Source organism: Corvus cornix, chromosome 19 (assembly GCF_000738735.6).
Source record: "Corvus cornix cornix isolate S_Up_H32 chromosome 19, ASM73873v5, whole genome shotgun sequence".
In the NCBI taxonomy this organism is placed as follows: Eukaryota; Metazoa; Chordata; class Aves; order Passeriformes; family Corvidae; genus Corvus; species Corvus cornix.
The window spans coordinates 7,667,534-7,684,735 of NC_046348.1; the positions used below are offsets into that span (position 1 = coordinate 7,667,534).

The 17,202-nt window shown below is 48.9% G+C and overlaps 2 protein-coding genes across 3 annotated transcripts in view; one reads left to right on the forward strand and one right to left on the reverse strand.

Annotated features, from left to right (window-relative positions):
- The window catches only part of PIGL (phosphatidylinositol glycan anchor biosynthesis class L), a 54,487-nt gene extending 41,413 nt beyond the window's left edge, over positions 1-13,074 (forward strand). For both annotated transcript variants that reach the window (XM_019287539.2, XM_039562728.1), the window contains 3 exons: positions 6,654-6,685; positions 11,208-11,341; positions 12,454-13,074. In XM_019287539.2, the coding sequence (XP_019143084.2) occupies positions 6,654-6,685; positions 11,208-11,341; positions 12,454-12,552 (265 nt within the window). In that variant the 3' untranslated portion in view covers positions 12,553-13,074. The remainder of the gene's footprint in view (positions 1-6,653; positions 6,686-11,207; positions 11,342-12,453) is intronic.
- A 281-nt stretch (positions 13,075-13,355) lies between these two features.
- CENPV (centromere protein V) lies at positions 13,356-16,547 on the reverse strand. The gene is made up of 5 exons (XM_039562729.1): positions 16,315-16,547; positions 15,261-15,359; positions 14,444-14,513; positions 13,965-14,079; positions 13,356-13,622 (listed from the first exon to the last, which is right to left on the reverse strand). The coding sequence occupies exons 1-5, from the start codon at positions 16,545-16,547 to the stop codon at positions 13,498-13,500; spliced, it is 642 nt and encodes a 213-aa protein (XP_039418663.1). The 3' UTR covers positions 13,356-13,497.
- Positions 16,548-17,202: the final 655 nt, after the last annotated feature.

Sequence of the window (17,202 nt, forward strand, 5' to 3'; positions counted from 1 at the left end):
ATTTGCCTTTCTCACTTGCCTAGAGAAAGCTGCAGTGCCACAGAACCCATACTGGGACCTTCAGCTCCTCTGGGAAGATGCTGAGAGCTTTGATGGCTGGAACTCAGTGTTAGAGAGGGATCATGGCTTTTCCCAGCAACTTCTGAAATAGCCTAACAGAGGAGAGGGGGTGGAGTTAAAGCAAACAGTGTCTTTGTTTGGGCTGAATGTGGAGATGGTTTCAGGCACAGTTGTTTGAGGAGTGAGCAGAGGTTGAGCAGAGGTTGATGACTGAGGAGCAGAGGTTGATGACCAATGTTCACACCATTGGCACAGAGGGACTAAAGAGCTTCCAGCTGCCTGTTTGCTCAGTCAACTGCTGTATGACCTACAAAGAGGAATGGAGGGCAGGCTGTTAGGTGTCCTCCACCCTGAAGAGATCATGGGAAAACAAGCTAGCAGCTGAATTATATATGAGAAATTTAAGGAAAACTCTTGATTTTGATCCCAGTTCTACCCATGTCTTACTTTGTGGCTGTGCAGAAATCACTTTCCCACCTTCAATGCTTTAGGTTTCCTGTGTGTGCAGTGGGGATTTAACCCTCTACTTGTCTCAGAGCATGTTACCAGGAAATGCTCATTGTCTACAATTCCCTTGAACTCAGAGCTTTGCATTGGTCCTCAGCTAGAGCAGAACATTGTCTGAGCTGATGAGATCTGTGCTGATAGGGACATCAGAGCATGAGCAGTTCTCATTAACTAAGGGCTGGTTTATGTCTTGTCTCCCTTCCAGTCCTGAATCAGCAGAATTAATCATGGTAGCCCCATCATCTGCATGTGGCAGGAGTGACACTGTGGCTGCTGAAAGGTTAAGTTTATTTTTAGTGGCTTGCTTGCCCTCATTATTTTTCAGTTTGTGTTATGGAGGAAGTAGAGCGTGACTGTATCACTCCTGACTCTCGGTGCCCTGATGAGTTCTCACATGTTGGCCAGTACAGGCAGCACTGGGAGCATAAACTGAGGCTTCTCCTGTCCCCCTGTGCCAGCAGAGCTCTGCAGAGCAGCAGTGGCTGCCCCTGGGGCCCCAGTGCTACATGGCAAGAGAAAGGCAAACGACCTCTCCCCTCTAGGTATCAACTGCAATGTATTTATTAACCATCTCTAAACAAGTCCTGCAGGGTTCTGCCTCCACTGTGAAAAGTGGAGGAAAGGATGCAGCAGAGGGCTGGTGCAGTGATCCTCAGCTCTTCTGGATGCTCCCAGTCTCTGGGAGACAGGCTGGTGCTCACTTCCATGACATTACTTTCTGCAAGAACAGGGGTATAACAGGCTGACTCCTCTCACAGCTCTTCGCTTCAGGAGGTGCAAATTATTGAACAGCTTCAAGGAATAAAACAGTTCAGGAAATGGTTGTAGCTGAGCAGATGCTCAGTATTGTCTGCTAAGAGCATAAATATTCTTTCCAGTGTCTGGAACAGAAGTTATGTTCAAAGGAGCAGGAACTACTCAGAAGAAATGAGTTCTTTCCCTTGCAGCAACCTTCCTCCTGACAGCTTGCAGGAGTCCAGCTGCTGCTGTGTGCCTGCCTGGCCTTCAGATCTGGGAGGAACTGGGAAACACCAAGGTTCAAGGGTGGATTTGTTCTTCTGCAAGGGAAAAATAAGAAAAAACAGGGTGGGAGAGGAACACAAATTGCTATTTGATTTCAGTCTCCCCTGGGAGTATTTCAGTTCTGGCTCCCAGACGGAAAAAAAACCAGCCCAAACCCAAGAAAAACCCACTGCAGCAAAGCAGGAAGAACTGGAAGCAATCTCCTGTAGCTTGATTTGGCAACATGATTCTCTCTTATCCCTCAAAACAGGAGCTTTTCCTGTGGCCATAGGAGGTTGGATCCGTTACGCTCATCCACAAGGAAGAGCAGGTTTTGAGTGACAACCAAGTCACTTTATCCCCCCTCAGCATTTGGCCAGTCACTAGGCACTGTGGTAATGAGCTTGGTAAATACTGTGTGACAGGAATATTGGAGAACCTCTCTTTCCTGCACTCTGAAATGACAGTGCCTGCACTGAGATCACATGTAATATCAAGGTGGTTTAGTTTTGCATGAGTCACTGTGCATTTTGATTTTAAACAAGCCCTCTTGCCCAGGAGCCTGGCAAATGGGGGCTGTTTGGTTTGTTGTTTGCTTGCTTAGGATGGAGAGGAATCATCTTTGTGAGGAGGAGGAAGGACTGTACCACTTGTTTTCTTTAGTGAGTTATTAAATCCATTTCATCCTAGCTAGAACAGAAAAGAATAGTCTTGTCTGCTTAGGGCAGAGCAAACTGAGTGGAAAATAGGAGCTGCTATATTTAACCACTGTGCATTATGTTGTTATAGCAACTGCATCCATAAAACTTCTATCAATGATGCCATATAAAAAGCTACATCAAGGAATCATTAGCTGAGACTATTCTCGTCAATTCCATTTGGAAAAACACCTCTCAGTCCTGCAGGATGCTTTTTAACATTCACCAGCTCTGTGGCAGGTTGTAAATGAGGCTGTGCAGAGACAATATTTGGGAGCTTTATCACTCAGCAGTTGATTAGGATGCAGCCTGAGTGCCACCAATGCCTTGTTGCACTTCCATGTCCCAGCCTGGTCACTGAATGCCCCATCCCTGAATGCCTTGGACATTGTGCAGAAGGGCTGCACTGAGGCTCCCTGGAAGAGGAGGGTTGGTTAAATGCCAGCTGCAAATCCGTGTGTGGAAACAATGAGCAGAGCAGTGTGCAGCCAATGCCACTTGGTGAGAGCCATTCTCAGAGGCTACCAAGTGCATCCCACCCCAACAAAGCACAATTCTTGTGTTGAGTTTCCAAGGCCAGGTCTTAAAGGACAGAGAGGAAGCCGGGTTTGGATGATTAGCTTGATAATGGTGGATAATATCCCATTTACCATTTTTATTTGGTGCCTTCTTACAGTGTGTTGCTGGAAGATCTCTCCCTCCTTTCAGCAGCTGCAGCCCATGCATTTCTCACTTGTTTTACTGATCTTCAATGTCCTGGGGGAGCTTATGTGAGTGATGGCTGTGGTTGCAGCCAGACTGTCCCCATAAGGCTGAGACAGAATTGTCCTCTGCTGTCTATCCTTGAGACTTCCCCTCAAAGCTCTCTGCACTGGCATACATCCCATAGTTTTCTACATTTTATCTCATTCCTTTATTCCTTTCCCTCATTCCTTAATTTGGCCAGGTTCATCCATCCCAGTGCCCTTCCATGGCATTGTCAAGAGCCATTAAGATTAAAGCTGGGGTGTCCTTCCCAGTATCACTGGGCTGCTAGCAGCAAGTGGAGCAGTGACACTGCACATTCTTCTCCCAGACAGTGCAGGGCCCAAAGCACAGAGCCAGGGACAGCTCTGTCAGCTGGAAGATCTCTGAATTGCCACTGGCAGAACCATCTTTTGCCCCTGTCCCATGTGTGAGTACAGAGTTGTACAAACTGTTGCTCCATGGTGTAGTTCAGGGTGCATGGAAATGGAGCCAGAAAGTCCAGTTAGGGAGGGAGAAGGCATTCCAGAGAGCAAACATCCAACATCTGGCAAGTATATCCTTCTAATGTCTCTGTGATTCCTAGGAGAATGCCTGTTCTTCCTCCTTCACATCTGTTTCATCAGATTAATCAGGCAGATTAGAGGCTGGAATCCTAAATGGAGCCCCAGCGCAGCTTTAAGACATCCATTCTTTGCCATGCTCTTCAAAACTGTATTTCCCCAGTGCTCCACAGCAGCCAGGAGTCAGTTCAGTGAAGGGTTTTGCCTCTGGCTTGGGAAACTGGAGAGTGAAGTCGTTGAATTAAATGAACAACTTCTCATCAAACAGAACATCACCCAAACCTTAACACACCCACGTGGGCATGAGCCCCAGAGGAGTTCTGTGCTCCCCAGGACCGAGGTTTCAGCTCCATCTTGATTTGTTCCCCTTGGAACAGGTTGGGAGGTTTCACTGGTCAGTGCCACATAGGAGCTGACCCACTCACACCTTTCCTTGAGGATGCCTGAGTGAAGACAGGGAATTTGGGAGCGAGCTCCGTCCTGCAGTTTGCATTTCAGTGTTTCTGTTGAGCAGATGGAGCTGATGGCTGCAGGCAGCAACAGCCTTCAAAGCAGCTGGGCCTTGAGGGAGGAGCTGGGGCTGAGTTCTTGCAGGGCAGAAATAGTTGGAGCCTTTGGATGTCTCACAGCCTTTGCAACTTCTTCACTGCAGAGGGTCTCACATGTGGATCTGAACCTACCACAGGCATAACAGAGAGGGTGCAGGGAGAGGTGTCCTGTAATCACCAGCCTCTGGCACTTGGGCAGTGGGTGGGAACAAGGCACCTTAGGTCACTTCATGTTTAAAAAGGATTATAAAAAGTCTCTCTGGGGAAAAAAAAAACAACACCCATATGGAAAAATCTCCTGAAAAAGAGCCTGTTTGTGTTTTACTTTTTGAGATTTTTTTATGCCAAACTCTTTCATTTCGCCCAAACCACAGCAAGTCCAATCTGTAAAACAACATTCCCAAAATGGCAACAACTGAGAGCTGCAACCTCTCCCCTACTTGGAAGTGTCCCACGGAGACGCTCCAGCAGGGTGGAGATGGGAGCGAGAAGATGGATTTGGGAGAGGATTGGCTCATTTTGTGAACGTGTGCAGGAGGTAGAGCTTCGTGTTTCTCTCTCTCTCTGCAACCACAGAGAAATACAAATGAGCAAGGCTGCAATTCCTCTGCACGTAGAGCTGGGTGGAGCCCGTTCCCAGGGCTCTGCACTGAGCCTTGCTGAGAACTGAAGCATTTGGATTGGGACAAAAAGGATGAGGAGAGATGCAGTTTCTTCATGCCTGTTCTTCCAGATGAGTGACAGGTCTGCTGGTAGCAGCTTTGAGGACCTTTCAGTAACCAAACACAGTTTGTGTCTCCCTGAACCTTTACACAAGCACAAACTCCTTAATTTGCTGCTGAATCAAGCTCTTCTTCCCTGCTGAAGATGCTCCCTGCTCCTGCTGAAACATTTCCCTATGAGCTGGATCTCTCACTCCTGTTTCTAGTGACAGGAATGGTTATTATTAGTTCCCTCTTGGAGCAGCTCAGTGCTTTGACGGTGCCTTCATGGCGGGCAGCACACCCAGAACAGACACTGGCCCTTCAGAGAGCTTGCCAAATTTCACAACCACTCACTGCTTTATCTCCAAGCTTATTCTAAAAGGTTCCCACCCTGCTAACTGTACCAAGTGCTGAATCATTTCTTTGGGTGGCCAGATTCCACTTGTGGGGGAAGAAACCTCTGGCAGAAGAGCAGAGCAGATACTAATGGAGATATTTAAATTACAAGGCAACATTTAACAATCTTTGTCAGAGCAGTAAGACTTGAGTGGTGGGGTAGAAGGTGGTCAAGTCAGTATTCCAAGGCCATTGTTTAGTAGGAGATGGCATTGCTCTGGCTCTGGAGCAGAGGACACCACTGGCAGGAGAGTCTGTTTAAATATGTTTTCTGATTGCTGTTTGAGTTCTGTCATGACCTGCATTTCTGGCTTGACTTTTGCTTTGTATTGCATTGGGTATTCATCACTCCGTGCTTCCTATTTTGTCTAGGCCTGTGTAGCTAATCCTTTTCCTTGAACTTAACCAATAGCCAGAGATAATCCTAGTTTGAAAGTGACTGGAGAAACACAGCAGTTTACATATAATGCATGTTTTATCCTGGCTGATTTACACATGAACTGGGACATTGTCCTTTGTTAAATACACCACTGTAACGTGATAACAATCTCTTTAAATATTACACAGGGTTAAATAACTTTTTTTTATTATTATTTCCTTTCTCCTTTTGGCAAATGTTCCATTGTTTGGATTTCTTTTTCTCCTGGAAGAGCAGGACTGGGTGTGGGACAGACCTGAGTGCCATCTGCTGGAGACCTGCTGCTTCCCAGCCCTGCCGTGGGCCAAATCCAGGCAATGCATACGGGAGTGTCAGCACAAGTGCTCCGAAGTCATGAGCAGAAAAAACAAGAGAATTAAAAAGGAATTGAAGTTAACACTCTCTGATGCCCTCACCCTCTCAGGGTCATTTGCTTACGCTTCTTGATGGAAGTGCCAGCGCCATTCCCATCCCCCATAGTGCTCCTGTCGTTCTGTTTTGCTACAGAGACTCCCCAGGACAAAGTCATGAAGGGATCAAAGTCTTGGTGAGCAAAAAGCCAGAGCATCTTCTCAGATGTCCCAGTGCCAGCCTGGGTTAGGAAAAAAAGAGCTGGTGCCCCAAGAGGAGCAGCCACTGAGACAATGCCCCTGGCCAGCAGAGCCTGGGCTTTAAACAGCCAGAGGTGCTCTCAGGGGTGAACAGCCTTTGGTAGCCTCTTGCGTTTCCCTTGAGAAGTCTGAGAGTGAATTTGATTTATGGAGCTTGTTTGTGACATGTCCCAACAGCCAGAATGAGGAAAGGAATGGCAGAATAGTGTGGGGAATGAGGCTTATCCTTGCCTGAGGTGCATCCAGTATGGGCTCCTGAAGCTTCTCACAAGATTGGCCATTGTCTGTGTGTGTATGTGTTAAATGACAAGGGTTGGTTTAGTGTGCAGAGTTTATACCTGTAAAATCAGGGTTTGAGTAACTCCACTGAGCGTTGACCACCTTGTATCTCTTCTTTCACAGGTACCTGCATTCAGAGGGGAAGTTACCTGAAGGTAGGAGTCCATCACCTCCCATCCCAACCTCACATCCCCACCCTGCAGTCCTTTACATCACTGTTGTGTCCAGGGTTCCAGCTGCCCAACTCACCCCTGCACTGCAAATGAAACCCACAGCTGAACATTTATCTGCCTGCAATTTTTTACCAGCTCAGGCTTCTCTACAGTCACTTTTCAGTCCCTTGGGGTTGTCCTGCCTCAGTGGTGTGATGCAGTGTCTGGCCTGTGCCTCTTGGGTGAATTTGAGTGCTCTTTCCAGGTCTCTCAGCTTAGTTACAGAGGTTTTGGTCACGTCTTGCTTACAAGCCTTTTTCCTTTTTATGACAAAAGCCTCAGAAACAATTACCACCTTAGCCAAAAATGTTTGCATGTAGCAAGTTAAGCCTCCACCAAAATGTGCTCAGGAAAGGAATCTGAAATCTGCAGTGGCACAACAAACTGTAGTGGCTTCTTCCACCTGTGAGCAAGAATCTCTGAGAAATTCTCTGTACCAGTAGGGAAAGGAAAGAAACAAAGTACAGAAGGAGATTGTTACTGAGCCCTTTTGTAGAGTAGAGCTGCAGCCCTTATCTCTAGCAAACAGTGCCTGCCCAGGGACAAATGTATGGACCTCGTTTAAGCACAAAGCTGCCACTCAGCTGTTTGGACAGAGCATAGGAAGGTGGCTCAGCCAGGCCCACCCAGTGAACCTCCTGCTCCCTCAGCAGCCATCCAGGCTGTGTTCCTTTAATGCTAATTCCCAAATCATTGTAGGATTTGAATGAGTCACAGCAAATCAGTTTTAATTCTCTGCTAGCAGGAAGTTGCAGGCCTAATGAGACAGCATGAGCCAAGATGGCAGAATGCCCTTAAGCTGAGCTCTGACTCTAGTCCCTTCAGTTCCCCAGTTTATGAAAGAGGAGTATTAGTGCCAGCTTCTTTCCTAGGACCTTTTCTTTGTTCAGCCTTGGGATGCAGCAGAGCTCTGTGTGCTGTGTGCAGCACAAAGGACAAGGACCTGCAGTGGTTGATGTCACTGCTGGCTGTCAGGCCCCATCTACACCGAGCCACTTTCATGTGCTGCTCATGCAGGTTTGTGAGATTCACTCTGGTCCTGAATATGGGCTGTGCCTCAAATCCATTCAGGTTTGAAATAGACCCACATATAGAGAACATTTCCATTTCTCCAGCAGCATCAAGAGACTGCTGGAGCTCTGTGCAAGCCTTGCTGTTCTGATTACATCACATCTGACATGACCTACAAACACCAAAGGAACGGGGAGCTCCCATGCTGCTGCTTACGCTAAGCCTTTCCAAATATAGTTCCAGTCTCATTGAAATTCCCAGTATTTATAATTTGATCTGGCAGGCGTGCAGGGCTGTGCATCAGAGGGGCTTAATGAAACGAGTGATGCTGGGATTGAGGCTGGCTGGATGGAACAGAAAGGCATGTTCAGGCCATGGAAAAGTGCTGCGCTGCTCTTGGTAAGAGGGAACTGTTTGTGGGTGAGCCTGTGTAAGCCCATGTGATCAGGGAATCCACAGAAAATCTCCCTGCAAATGCAAAAGCCAGCTAAGCCTTGCATTGCCTCAGTGATATGCAAATGAGCACCCTAAATATCCTGCTTTGCTTTCTAATGCCTTTCGCCAGCACAAACACAACAGGCTTTTTATAATCTGTAATGAAGTTCTCCAGCCCAGGCACAAGCACTTGTTTCAAGAAGCCAAGACAACTGCTGGATGTGCTCCCACCCCTGCCACTGACCCCTTCCAGCTATAACCAGTGCTCTTCCAGAAGAACCTGTGCCTCCTTCCTTCAGGAGCAGTGCAGGCCTGCAGCATACACAGTGCTCACTCAGGCACTCCTCATTCTAGGCATCCTTGCTGCCTGAGTGATTTGGAAGCAGAAAGCCAAGCTGAGCAGGCTGCAGGCTTCACACACTTCTATTCTCAGCCTAATCCATGAGCTATATTGATCCTGCCCTTTCTGCCAACCTGGAGAGGTTGCATTACACTGCTAATCCCATCCTGCCCAGGTCACAGGCACAGCAGGCTCTGACAAGCTTCACCTGCTGGTGTCACAGGAGCAGACTCCTCAATGGCAGCACTGCTCTCACCCCGCGCATGTTTCTCTGAACACTTTTCCATCTCTCCCTGGACTGTACATTCCTTCCCTGCTTCATGTCATCTCACATTGCCATGCAGAGCAGGCTTTGCTGTCAGCACATGGAAATCCTGGTCAGATCACTGACACAGAGGGCTCTTACACTGCCCTTCTTTTTGGGGAGCCGAATTCCACCACTTAGCCTGATCTGACCGAGGAGGGCCCAGCAGGTTGACCCATCCACACTAAAATCACTTGCCATGGTTTTGAGCCCTTATTGCTTAGCTTTGGGGAACAAAAGGGTGTAATTGTTCCATGAATTAATATTTCTCAAGGAAAGAGATTGAGGAAAGGGAGAGCACATTTGGTTAACAGAGCAGCCTCCTTCAGAGACTGGTGCTGGGTAACCCTGTGCCAGGCCTCTCTTCCCATCACTGTGAGTAGGAATTGATGTGGCATTGCCAGAGTCCATTAAAACCATCCAGGGAAGGAAAGACCCATTGTCCCGTGTTTGAAAAGCAAACAGGTGCCAGTGGGAATGCTGACAGGAGCAGCACTGTACTAATTCACTCCTCTGAAACTACCACAGCAGCAGCCCAGAGGATCTCTACAGAGGAAGGGGAAGAGTGGTTCCCCCACTCACGGCACATCACAAGTTTGCTATTTGGAAACAAGAAACGTCTCCAGTGGGAGTGAAAGAAGTGTCAGGGCACTCTGTGAGCAACTGCAGCACTTGTGCCTGCAGAGCATCCCTTGGGAGAGCAACTGGAGCGGATGGCAGCCGAACAGCTCTGCCTGTCCCTTGTCCCTGCGGGCTGTGAGCGGGAGAGGGGCTCAGGTTCGGGGTCAGGAAGTGTCCCGGCCGTGCTGGTCCCACAGCCCCCGCATTCCCGCACGTCCCGGGGCCCTGCCGGGCGCTCGGCATTGCCCAGCTGCCGCTCCGGGACGCGCCGTGACCTTGCGGGGCCGGGGCCGGGGCTGCGGCAGGACGGCGGTGGGGACACGGCGGTGGCACGGGTGGGACAGGAGGTGCTGCTGGCAGCGGTGCCGAAGGGATGCGGGCCCCGCTGTCCCGGCTCCCGTCCCGCGGCCGGCGGACGCCGCCACCTCCCGGCCGCTCCCGAGCACCGCCCGCCGCTTCCAGCGGGGATTTTCCGCCGCTGCCCGGCACAGCACGGGCTCGTCAGCGCCTGTCCGCATGGAAGCGCCGGTGACTGCCCTTAAGGGCTCTGCCCCTGCCCATTGTTGCTCACAGGAGGAGAAAATCTCTCCTGTGAATGCTCTGTGCGACCTGCTGGGGAGTCAGGTCCCAGTATCCCGTGTCCCCTTCAATGGAAGGGAAGCATGGCCCTGGAGCCCTCTGTGATACTAAAATGAAGAGTTAACCAGTCTTGCTTTGGAGAGTGGGAGAGGCTATTAAAAAGTTGGAACAACACCCTTGGAGAAAAGAAAAGAAAGAAAGGAATTGAAAGATCCTGGAGATGTGCCAGAGGGAGTCCATGAGAGCTTTGTTCTGTCTCTTCTGTGTAATTTCACTGTTTCAGGGCTCACTGAAGGAAATCTCATTGCAAATCGAATTGCATCTCTGACCACCTGTGTAAACTGTGACTTTGGCCTCTTCTGTCAAACTTTAATACAATGTGGGAAGTGTGGAACATAATCACAGCAGCTTCCAAGCCAAGGAAATCCCAAAGCAGCTCCCTTGAGAGCTACAGGCTCTTAGGGGGACCATCAGTAGCTCTGAACTCATCAGTGAAGACAATTTAGCCATGGTAAAAAAAGCAGCAATTAACTTTTGAGTTCAAAGGGATCTTTAAAACCGAAAAAAACCCCTACAACATCAGCAGAATCTTTAAACATGTTACTTTCGTCTGCTTCATCACAAATATCTGAACAATGAATTCAGGAACTCTGTTAAAGTGTAACTGCCTGCCTGAGTTAATATTTGATTCCTGAGGCTTGTAAATATTTATTCTGTAGCTAAGAATTGGAGTAGAAAGATGAAATTTCATTTTGGTAGCTGAACCAGAAACTACTGTTTTAAAATTCCATTACATGATACAGTGCCAGCATTCAGAGAATCATCTGCACCTTTTTCTTTGAGCTTAATTATGTAGGAATAATTTAAATTATAAGCAAAAAAACCACACAGTTTTTGGGGTATTCAAAGCTAGCTTTGCTTTCCACAGGCTATTACAGAACAAGAACCAGTACAAAGGGTCATATACAGAATAAGAGCCAATACAAATGGTCATAGATGTGCACTGGGCACACAGAAATCCTGATGAAAGCATCAGAAGTTGCTCCCCTTTGACACAAAAAAGATTCCCAAGGCCAGCAGCACAGGGAAGCTGCAAAGACCTGCTGAGCCTGGAGAAAAGAGCACCTTACAAGAATGCTGCTGTTTTGAAATATTTATCCTCTTTCTCTGTGTAGGGTGCCGTGTGCTCGTGCTGGAATCAGTGAATCTCTTCAGGAAGTACATTTCCTTCCTGGATGTCCTCATTTCCTGCCTCCTGCCCAGGGATGCACTCTTCATCCTCACAGAGGAGGAGACTGAACAAGCCAAGGTGAGATGTATGGCACCTGCTTGACCTGTTTGAGTGGCTCATCATCATTGTGAGCACTTTAGTCACAAGTGTCACATTCCCAGGGAATGCCAGAAATAGTTGTATCCATGAGTTATAAATGTCACTAAGGAATGTCTGCAGTGATTTTTAAAACAGGGACAAGCCAGGTTACCTCATGTGCTGCGTGACAGGATGGGGCTGAGCAGATCTGCAGCTCAGAGATCTCCAGGAGCCACAGGGCACTGAGTTTTATACTGTCTCCAGGATGTAGGGTGCATTTCCAAGGATGCATTTCAAAGGAAACTGGATCCAACATAATACTCTGAACGTGTGAGTGGCCTGTTAAAGACTGGCATGACTGCATGGCAGGAAGAGCATCCTTGGATCACAGCTCTAACTAAAGATGGAGACAGCCGGTGAACTTGTGGTCCAAAGCTCTTCACAAGTTTCCTTTACTGTACATTTTTAAGCTATTTTGCTGCATAGGATTCTCACACATTTACTCCACAGTTCCCTATATCAGAGTCTGATTAGCTTGCCTTCCATAGCATGAAAATATTTACCCAGCAAACAGTGCTGCTAATTCACAAATTAAGACTTTTCCTGCTTCTGAGGCTGCTAAAAGATAGATTTACTTACAGAAAAGCTTGGATAAAGGTGGTGTTCATTATCCCCATGTATTTTTGTTCCTGAAATCTGACCTTTCTAGGCTGGTGCACTATAAATAGACTCAGTTGCAGCTGGCAGTGTGTGGTCAGAAGGAGCAGAGGTGTTCCCAGAGACACCTATCGGGGTCCTGCTTCCCAGCATGTGAACACTGAGGCCAGGGATCACTTGTGGAGGAGGAGTTAGAAGTGACATATAAAGTCTCCTTTCTAGCAGGACCCTCTGAACATCAGGCAGCACACCACCAGACTTGGGGGCAGACAGGCCTCTCCTGCCCTCCTGGCCCAGAGCTTAGGCAGCCTTCCACCTCCTCTGCTTCTCCCTGCTCACTGAAAACAGGCTGTCCTATGAATGGGCACTGACCCTCACAGCAGGAGCAGGAAAACTGCCCTCACATCAGCTCTGGAAGGTTCTTTTAATGCTCTCTGCACTGTTTTTCCTCCTAGAGAGCCATGCGGTGCCATCGCAGCCAACTCCTCTGGTTCCGCCAGCTCTACCTGCTCTTCTCTCGTTATCTGGTGGTCAATTCACTGCGCCTGCTCTGACAGGACATCACTCACAGCTCCAGGAGTAAAAGAATGAGCAAAAAAAGACTGTGCCAGGCCCAGGACTCCAGAAAACTCCTATGTTAGGTGCTCAAGAGGACAGGGTACTCTTTGTGTGGCATTCTTCACACTACAAAGCCCAGGCTGGGTGAACTTCCTCCCAAATACCTTGTTGCCTGATACATTGAGAACAAGGTTAACAGCTACTCTATTTTCTCACCATAGAAGCTTAAATAAAGTGAGAAATTCGGATTAACTTTAATTGGGAGTCAAGCCCAGGAGGATTCTGCATTGGAGAAGATACGGCACAAATTCTTTCCCCAAGAAGATACAGCTGCAAGGACTGCTTGGCAACTATCTCTCGGTGCCTTTGTAAAATCCAGGTATCAGGAGTAACTTTTCAAAGATCATGCTATCTCCACAGATACCACAACCACAGCACCTTTGTTATTCAGTGAGAACTTTAAAAAGCCAAAGCTTTTGAATAAAACATCAGAAATCATGCAATTTTTTCTAATCGCACTGATCTTTGCTGCTGCTTCTTTTATACACACTGTGTTGCAGGCTCCACCTTCACAGTGTCCCTCATGAAATATAAGCATTTCCTCTTGCTCAGAACACAGGGCTCAAGATCAACTCACAAGAGTGTCAGCAGGACACAGGAATGAGGTGCAAGTGACTGTAATGAGGTCTTTTGTATTGTGATTTAAACTTTAGCACAGCTAAAGGCGAAGTGCCAAACTAGCAACCCTGGAGTGGTTTACAGAGCAGAGGCAGTTGGAAAACTGAACATCACAAAGGAATGAGACAATCAGCATAGAAAGATTTATTTAAGAAACAGAGAACAGGTAACAGTAACGTAAAGATTGATTTCACCAACCATCACCCAGGAAACCCCAGACTGCAGTTCCATGGCAGTGCTCCAAGGGCTGCTGGAAGGATGTGTCAGGGTTTTGACATGTCTCTGATGGTCTTGTGTTCCCTCACTGCTTTCTCCCATTCCTTGCCATTGATATCCTCTGTGATAATGGTCTGCACGGTGCCATCATCCAGACAGTGGGGAGCTATTCCTGAAGAAAAACAGTACACAGAAACCTGCTTTTCATAAAATGTGGGAGATGCCTGCTCCATTCCATGGATGGGGCATCTCAGGGAATTGTAAATGCTATTGCTGTAAGGCTGAGGAGCCGGGATGAGAATCTTTCATAGGAAGAAGCCCAGACATTATAGGTAAGACTCTTTCTTATGGAGGAGCTACAGGTTCAGCCTGCAGTTCCATATGTTTATTAACACTTTAGGAACAAACTCTTAGGACAGATGCTGCTCACTGCTGTCATATCAGCATCCAGTGGAGTCTTTATCCAAGGTTTGCCTGGTGGTTAACTGGTTAGCACAGCTTACTTTGTACCTACCATAACCATCAGGGTTAGAACGAGGAGTATAAAAGCTCTGAACACCACAGGTCTTGCAGAACGTGTGCTGGGCACGGTGTGTGTTGAAGGTGTATGTTGTCAAATTGTCAGCACCCTAAGCAAAGGAAAAGCAGTGTAAGTTTTCCATGGAAATAAATGGATTAATTGCTTTGGGCCTGTAGCTAAGAAATGAACAATTTAAAATGCCACCTTCCTGTCTTTACTTGAGGTGCAGAGCTGTGCATTCCTGCTCCTTTTCTGAACCCCTGTGCTTTGTATGCACACGTGTCCGTAACAGTCGGGCCTGGGAACTGCAAGAGCTCTAAACCAGATGCACTAACACATCCAACCAGACAGCTTAAAATGCAGCCATTTCCCCCAACCAGCCAAACTTAGGGCAGAAAACTGGTTGTTCTTGGCTCTTTGAGGATAACACTGCTCGTGTTCATGGCCATGCTCTTACTGTGTTCTTACTCTACCTTCAGCAGCTTGAAACGCGACGCTGGCACAATGAAGTGTCTGTTCTGTTTCTTTGTGCAAATGCTGCAACTGTAAAAGAAAAGGCAGACCTTTCTAGAAGAAGTGGACAGGTTGTAGTGCAGCAATTGGACCTCTTGACAACAGAAATTCCACTGACAGCTAGAATGGCTCAGAGGTAAGCGGAAAAAGTGGATTTGTGGTGTCAGTAGTGTTTGGCTGAGCACACCCATGGAACAGACTGACCCTACACAGGTACCCCAATAAGATATTCTCACACACAACTCTTGAGGACAAACTCTAGCCCTGAGAAATCCACTTAATCGCTCAGAGCACGCTTGGCCAATTTTGCCAACATTCATTACCTTGCAAACAAAGTAAAGTTCAGAAGTTCACCCTTGAGCTAGAAGCAAATGAGTTGCAGGCAAAGAGGGATCACTACTGAAACCAGAGAGTGTCTTAGTTTGAGGCATGTGGTCAGAGCTGTAATGTCACTTGAGAAGAACAAGTTAAAAAAAGACCAATGTGCTTTGAGCCCACTGCATCAGAGGAAACAGAAAGCAGATGGCTGAGCACCTGGACTCATTAGATCTCTCCTGACACTTTTCTGTGTGAGCCTGGCTGTGAGACATGAAGTCCTACCCAAAGCAGCACCTGAAATCACCAACACTGATCTCACAGCAGATCAGGAAATAATTAGGGGTAAACCGTATGGAAACAGCACAGAGGGTGTTCTGCAGCAGTCTCATCTTTAGCTCTAAGGCTGGAAAAGCAGAGAGCTGACATTCATCTCTGGGAACAGGGAACAAACCAACTCACTTGCAGTTAAACACGTGCAGATCTGCAGAAGCCCAGACCTCAAAGCGGACAGCTCCACAGTGACAGCCTCCTGTGTGCTTCACCAAGCCCCTGTATTCACTGGAGAGAGAAACAACAGAGCTTTTGGGATCATCCTCTCTCGTTTTTTGGCCAAGAGAACAGTAAGGCTATATATGACATTATTCGGTTCTGTCTTGAGCTGTTGCAGAACACCAAGAAATGTATCCACTCAAATGTATTTAATAACGTGTCGGAATGACGTAGAGGTTGGCTTTTGTCCTCTGCAGCAATTACTTTTGGGGTTTAATTAAAATGGTGAAAAGGAAAGAAGAGCACCAGTGTGAGGACACTTCACGCTGTACAACACAGCTCCCCATCGCAGTCCGGGTCAAAGTACTGACCCTACAGCTGCGTCCGTACACAACCCTACACAGAAGCCAGGGCTATCACCTCAAAACAAATTGCTTGGAACTGAGAACTGAATTTCCCCACAATTTTCCCCATAGTTCCTCCAACACCACTAATATTCCTCCATTTAAAAGCTGGAGAAAGCAGAGATAAGTGGATTCTACATAATATTTGAAATGTCTTTTATTTCGAGTTGTAATTGCAGAGGAACTTTGACCAAGGAATTTCTGAGCCTGTGCTGCTCCCTCTCCCCAAGCCTCCCCCACAGCAGCTGGGCAGTCACCGTGCGGGTCAATCGCAAAATGCAAAGGAAAAACATTTTCCTTCCAGATTTTGCCTCCCACGGACAGTTCTAATGTGCCGTGCTCTGCACAGAGCGAGCACAGGAAATGGGTGGAGATTTAGAAGCTGCGCCTCGCGGAGCTCCCCAAGGGCATTTTTGATGGGATAGCCTTAAAACACGGGCAGCCTTAGCACAGAAACCCACTTTTTTCCGTGGTGCGTGCGTCCTCCCCTCCCCATCCCACCGCCGGCCCCCCTTCTCGGCAGCTCCCGGGACCCGCGGTGCAGATGCCGCCCAGAGAACGATGCCATCAGCGGGCCTCGGGCAGGAGCGCGGAGCAGCCGCCCCGGCCCCGTTACTCACTACGCGTCCAGCAGCAGCCGCGCCGCCTCCTCGCAGCTCAGCCGGTGCCGCTCCTGGAAGGCGGCCCAGCGCCCGCTCTGCGCCCCCAGATCGATGGCGCCGGGCCCGGGGGACCCCGCCTTGGCCCCGGCCGGGGCTCCCCCCGCATTCCTGCCCCGGGCCCGGCGCGTCCCGCCCGCGGCCGCGCTGCCCCGCCGGGAGCGCCGCGCGCCGCCCGCCGCGCCGCGCCCCATGCGCGCCTCCGCCGCCACCGGGGGGCGCCCCCGCGACGCGCACGGCCCGGGGGCGGAACGGCGGCAGCGGCGGGACGGGACACGGGACACGGGAGGGGCCGGGGGGACACTGCAGGGAACAGGCTGTGAAGAAATCTTTCCCTGATATCCAACCTAAACCTCCCCTGGCGCAGCTTGAAGCCGTTTCGTCCCATCCTTCATTGCTACCTGGGGAAGGGACTGATCCCAGCTCGCCACAACCTCCTGTCGGGGAGTTGTAGAGAGGGACAAGGTCCCCCCTGAGCTCCGTTTTCTCCAGGCTCAGCCCTGCCTGGTGCTCCAGGTGCTCCAGCCCCTTCCCCAGCTCTGCTCCCTTCTCTGGACATGCTCCAGCCCCTTAATGTCCCTCTTCTTATGCTGGGCCCAAAACTGACCCCAGGATTCGAGCTGTGGCCTCAGCAGTGCCCAGCACAGGGACAGTCACTGCCCTGGTCCTGCTGGCGGCCCCTATGGCATTGGAACAGGCTGCCCAAGGAAGTGGTTGAGTCACCAACCCTGGAAGTGTTCAAGAAACTACTGGATGTGGCACCTGGGGACGTGGTTCAGTGGTGGACTTGGCAGTGCTAGGTTAACAGTTGCGCTTCATGATCTTAAAAGTTTTTTCCAACCTTAAGGA

Bases quoted from the DNA above. Each gene is read 5' to 3' on its own strand.
- CENPV (XM_039562729.1), bottom strand. From the start codon at position 16,547: ATGGGGCGCGGCGCGGCGGGCGGCGCGCGGCGCTCCCGGCGGGGCAGC. The intron at 14,514-15,260 runs GTGAGTTGGTTT...TTTCTTTTACAG, and splicing joins CTGCACGTGTTTAACTGCAA to TTGCAGCATTTGCACAAAGA. The intron at 14,080-14,443 runs GTAGAGTAAGAA...TCCTTTGCTTAG, and splicing joins CGCGTTTCAAGCTGCTGAAG to GGTGCTGACAATTTGACAAC.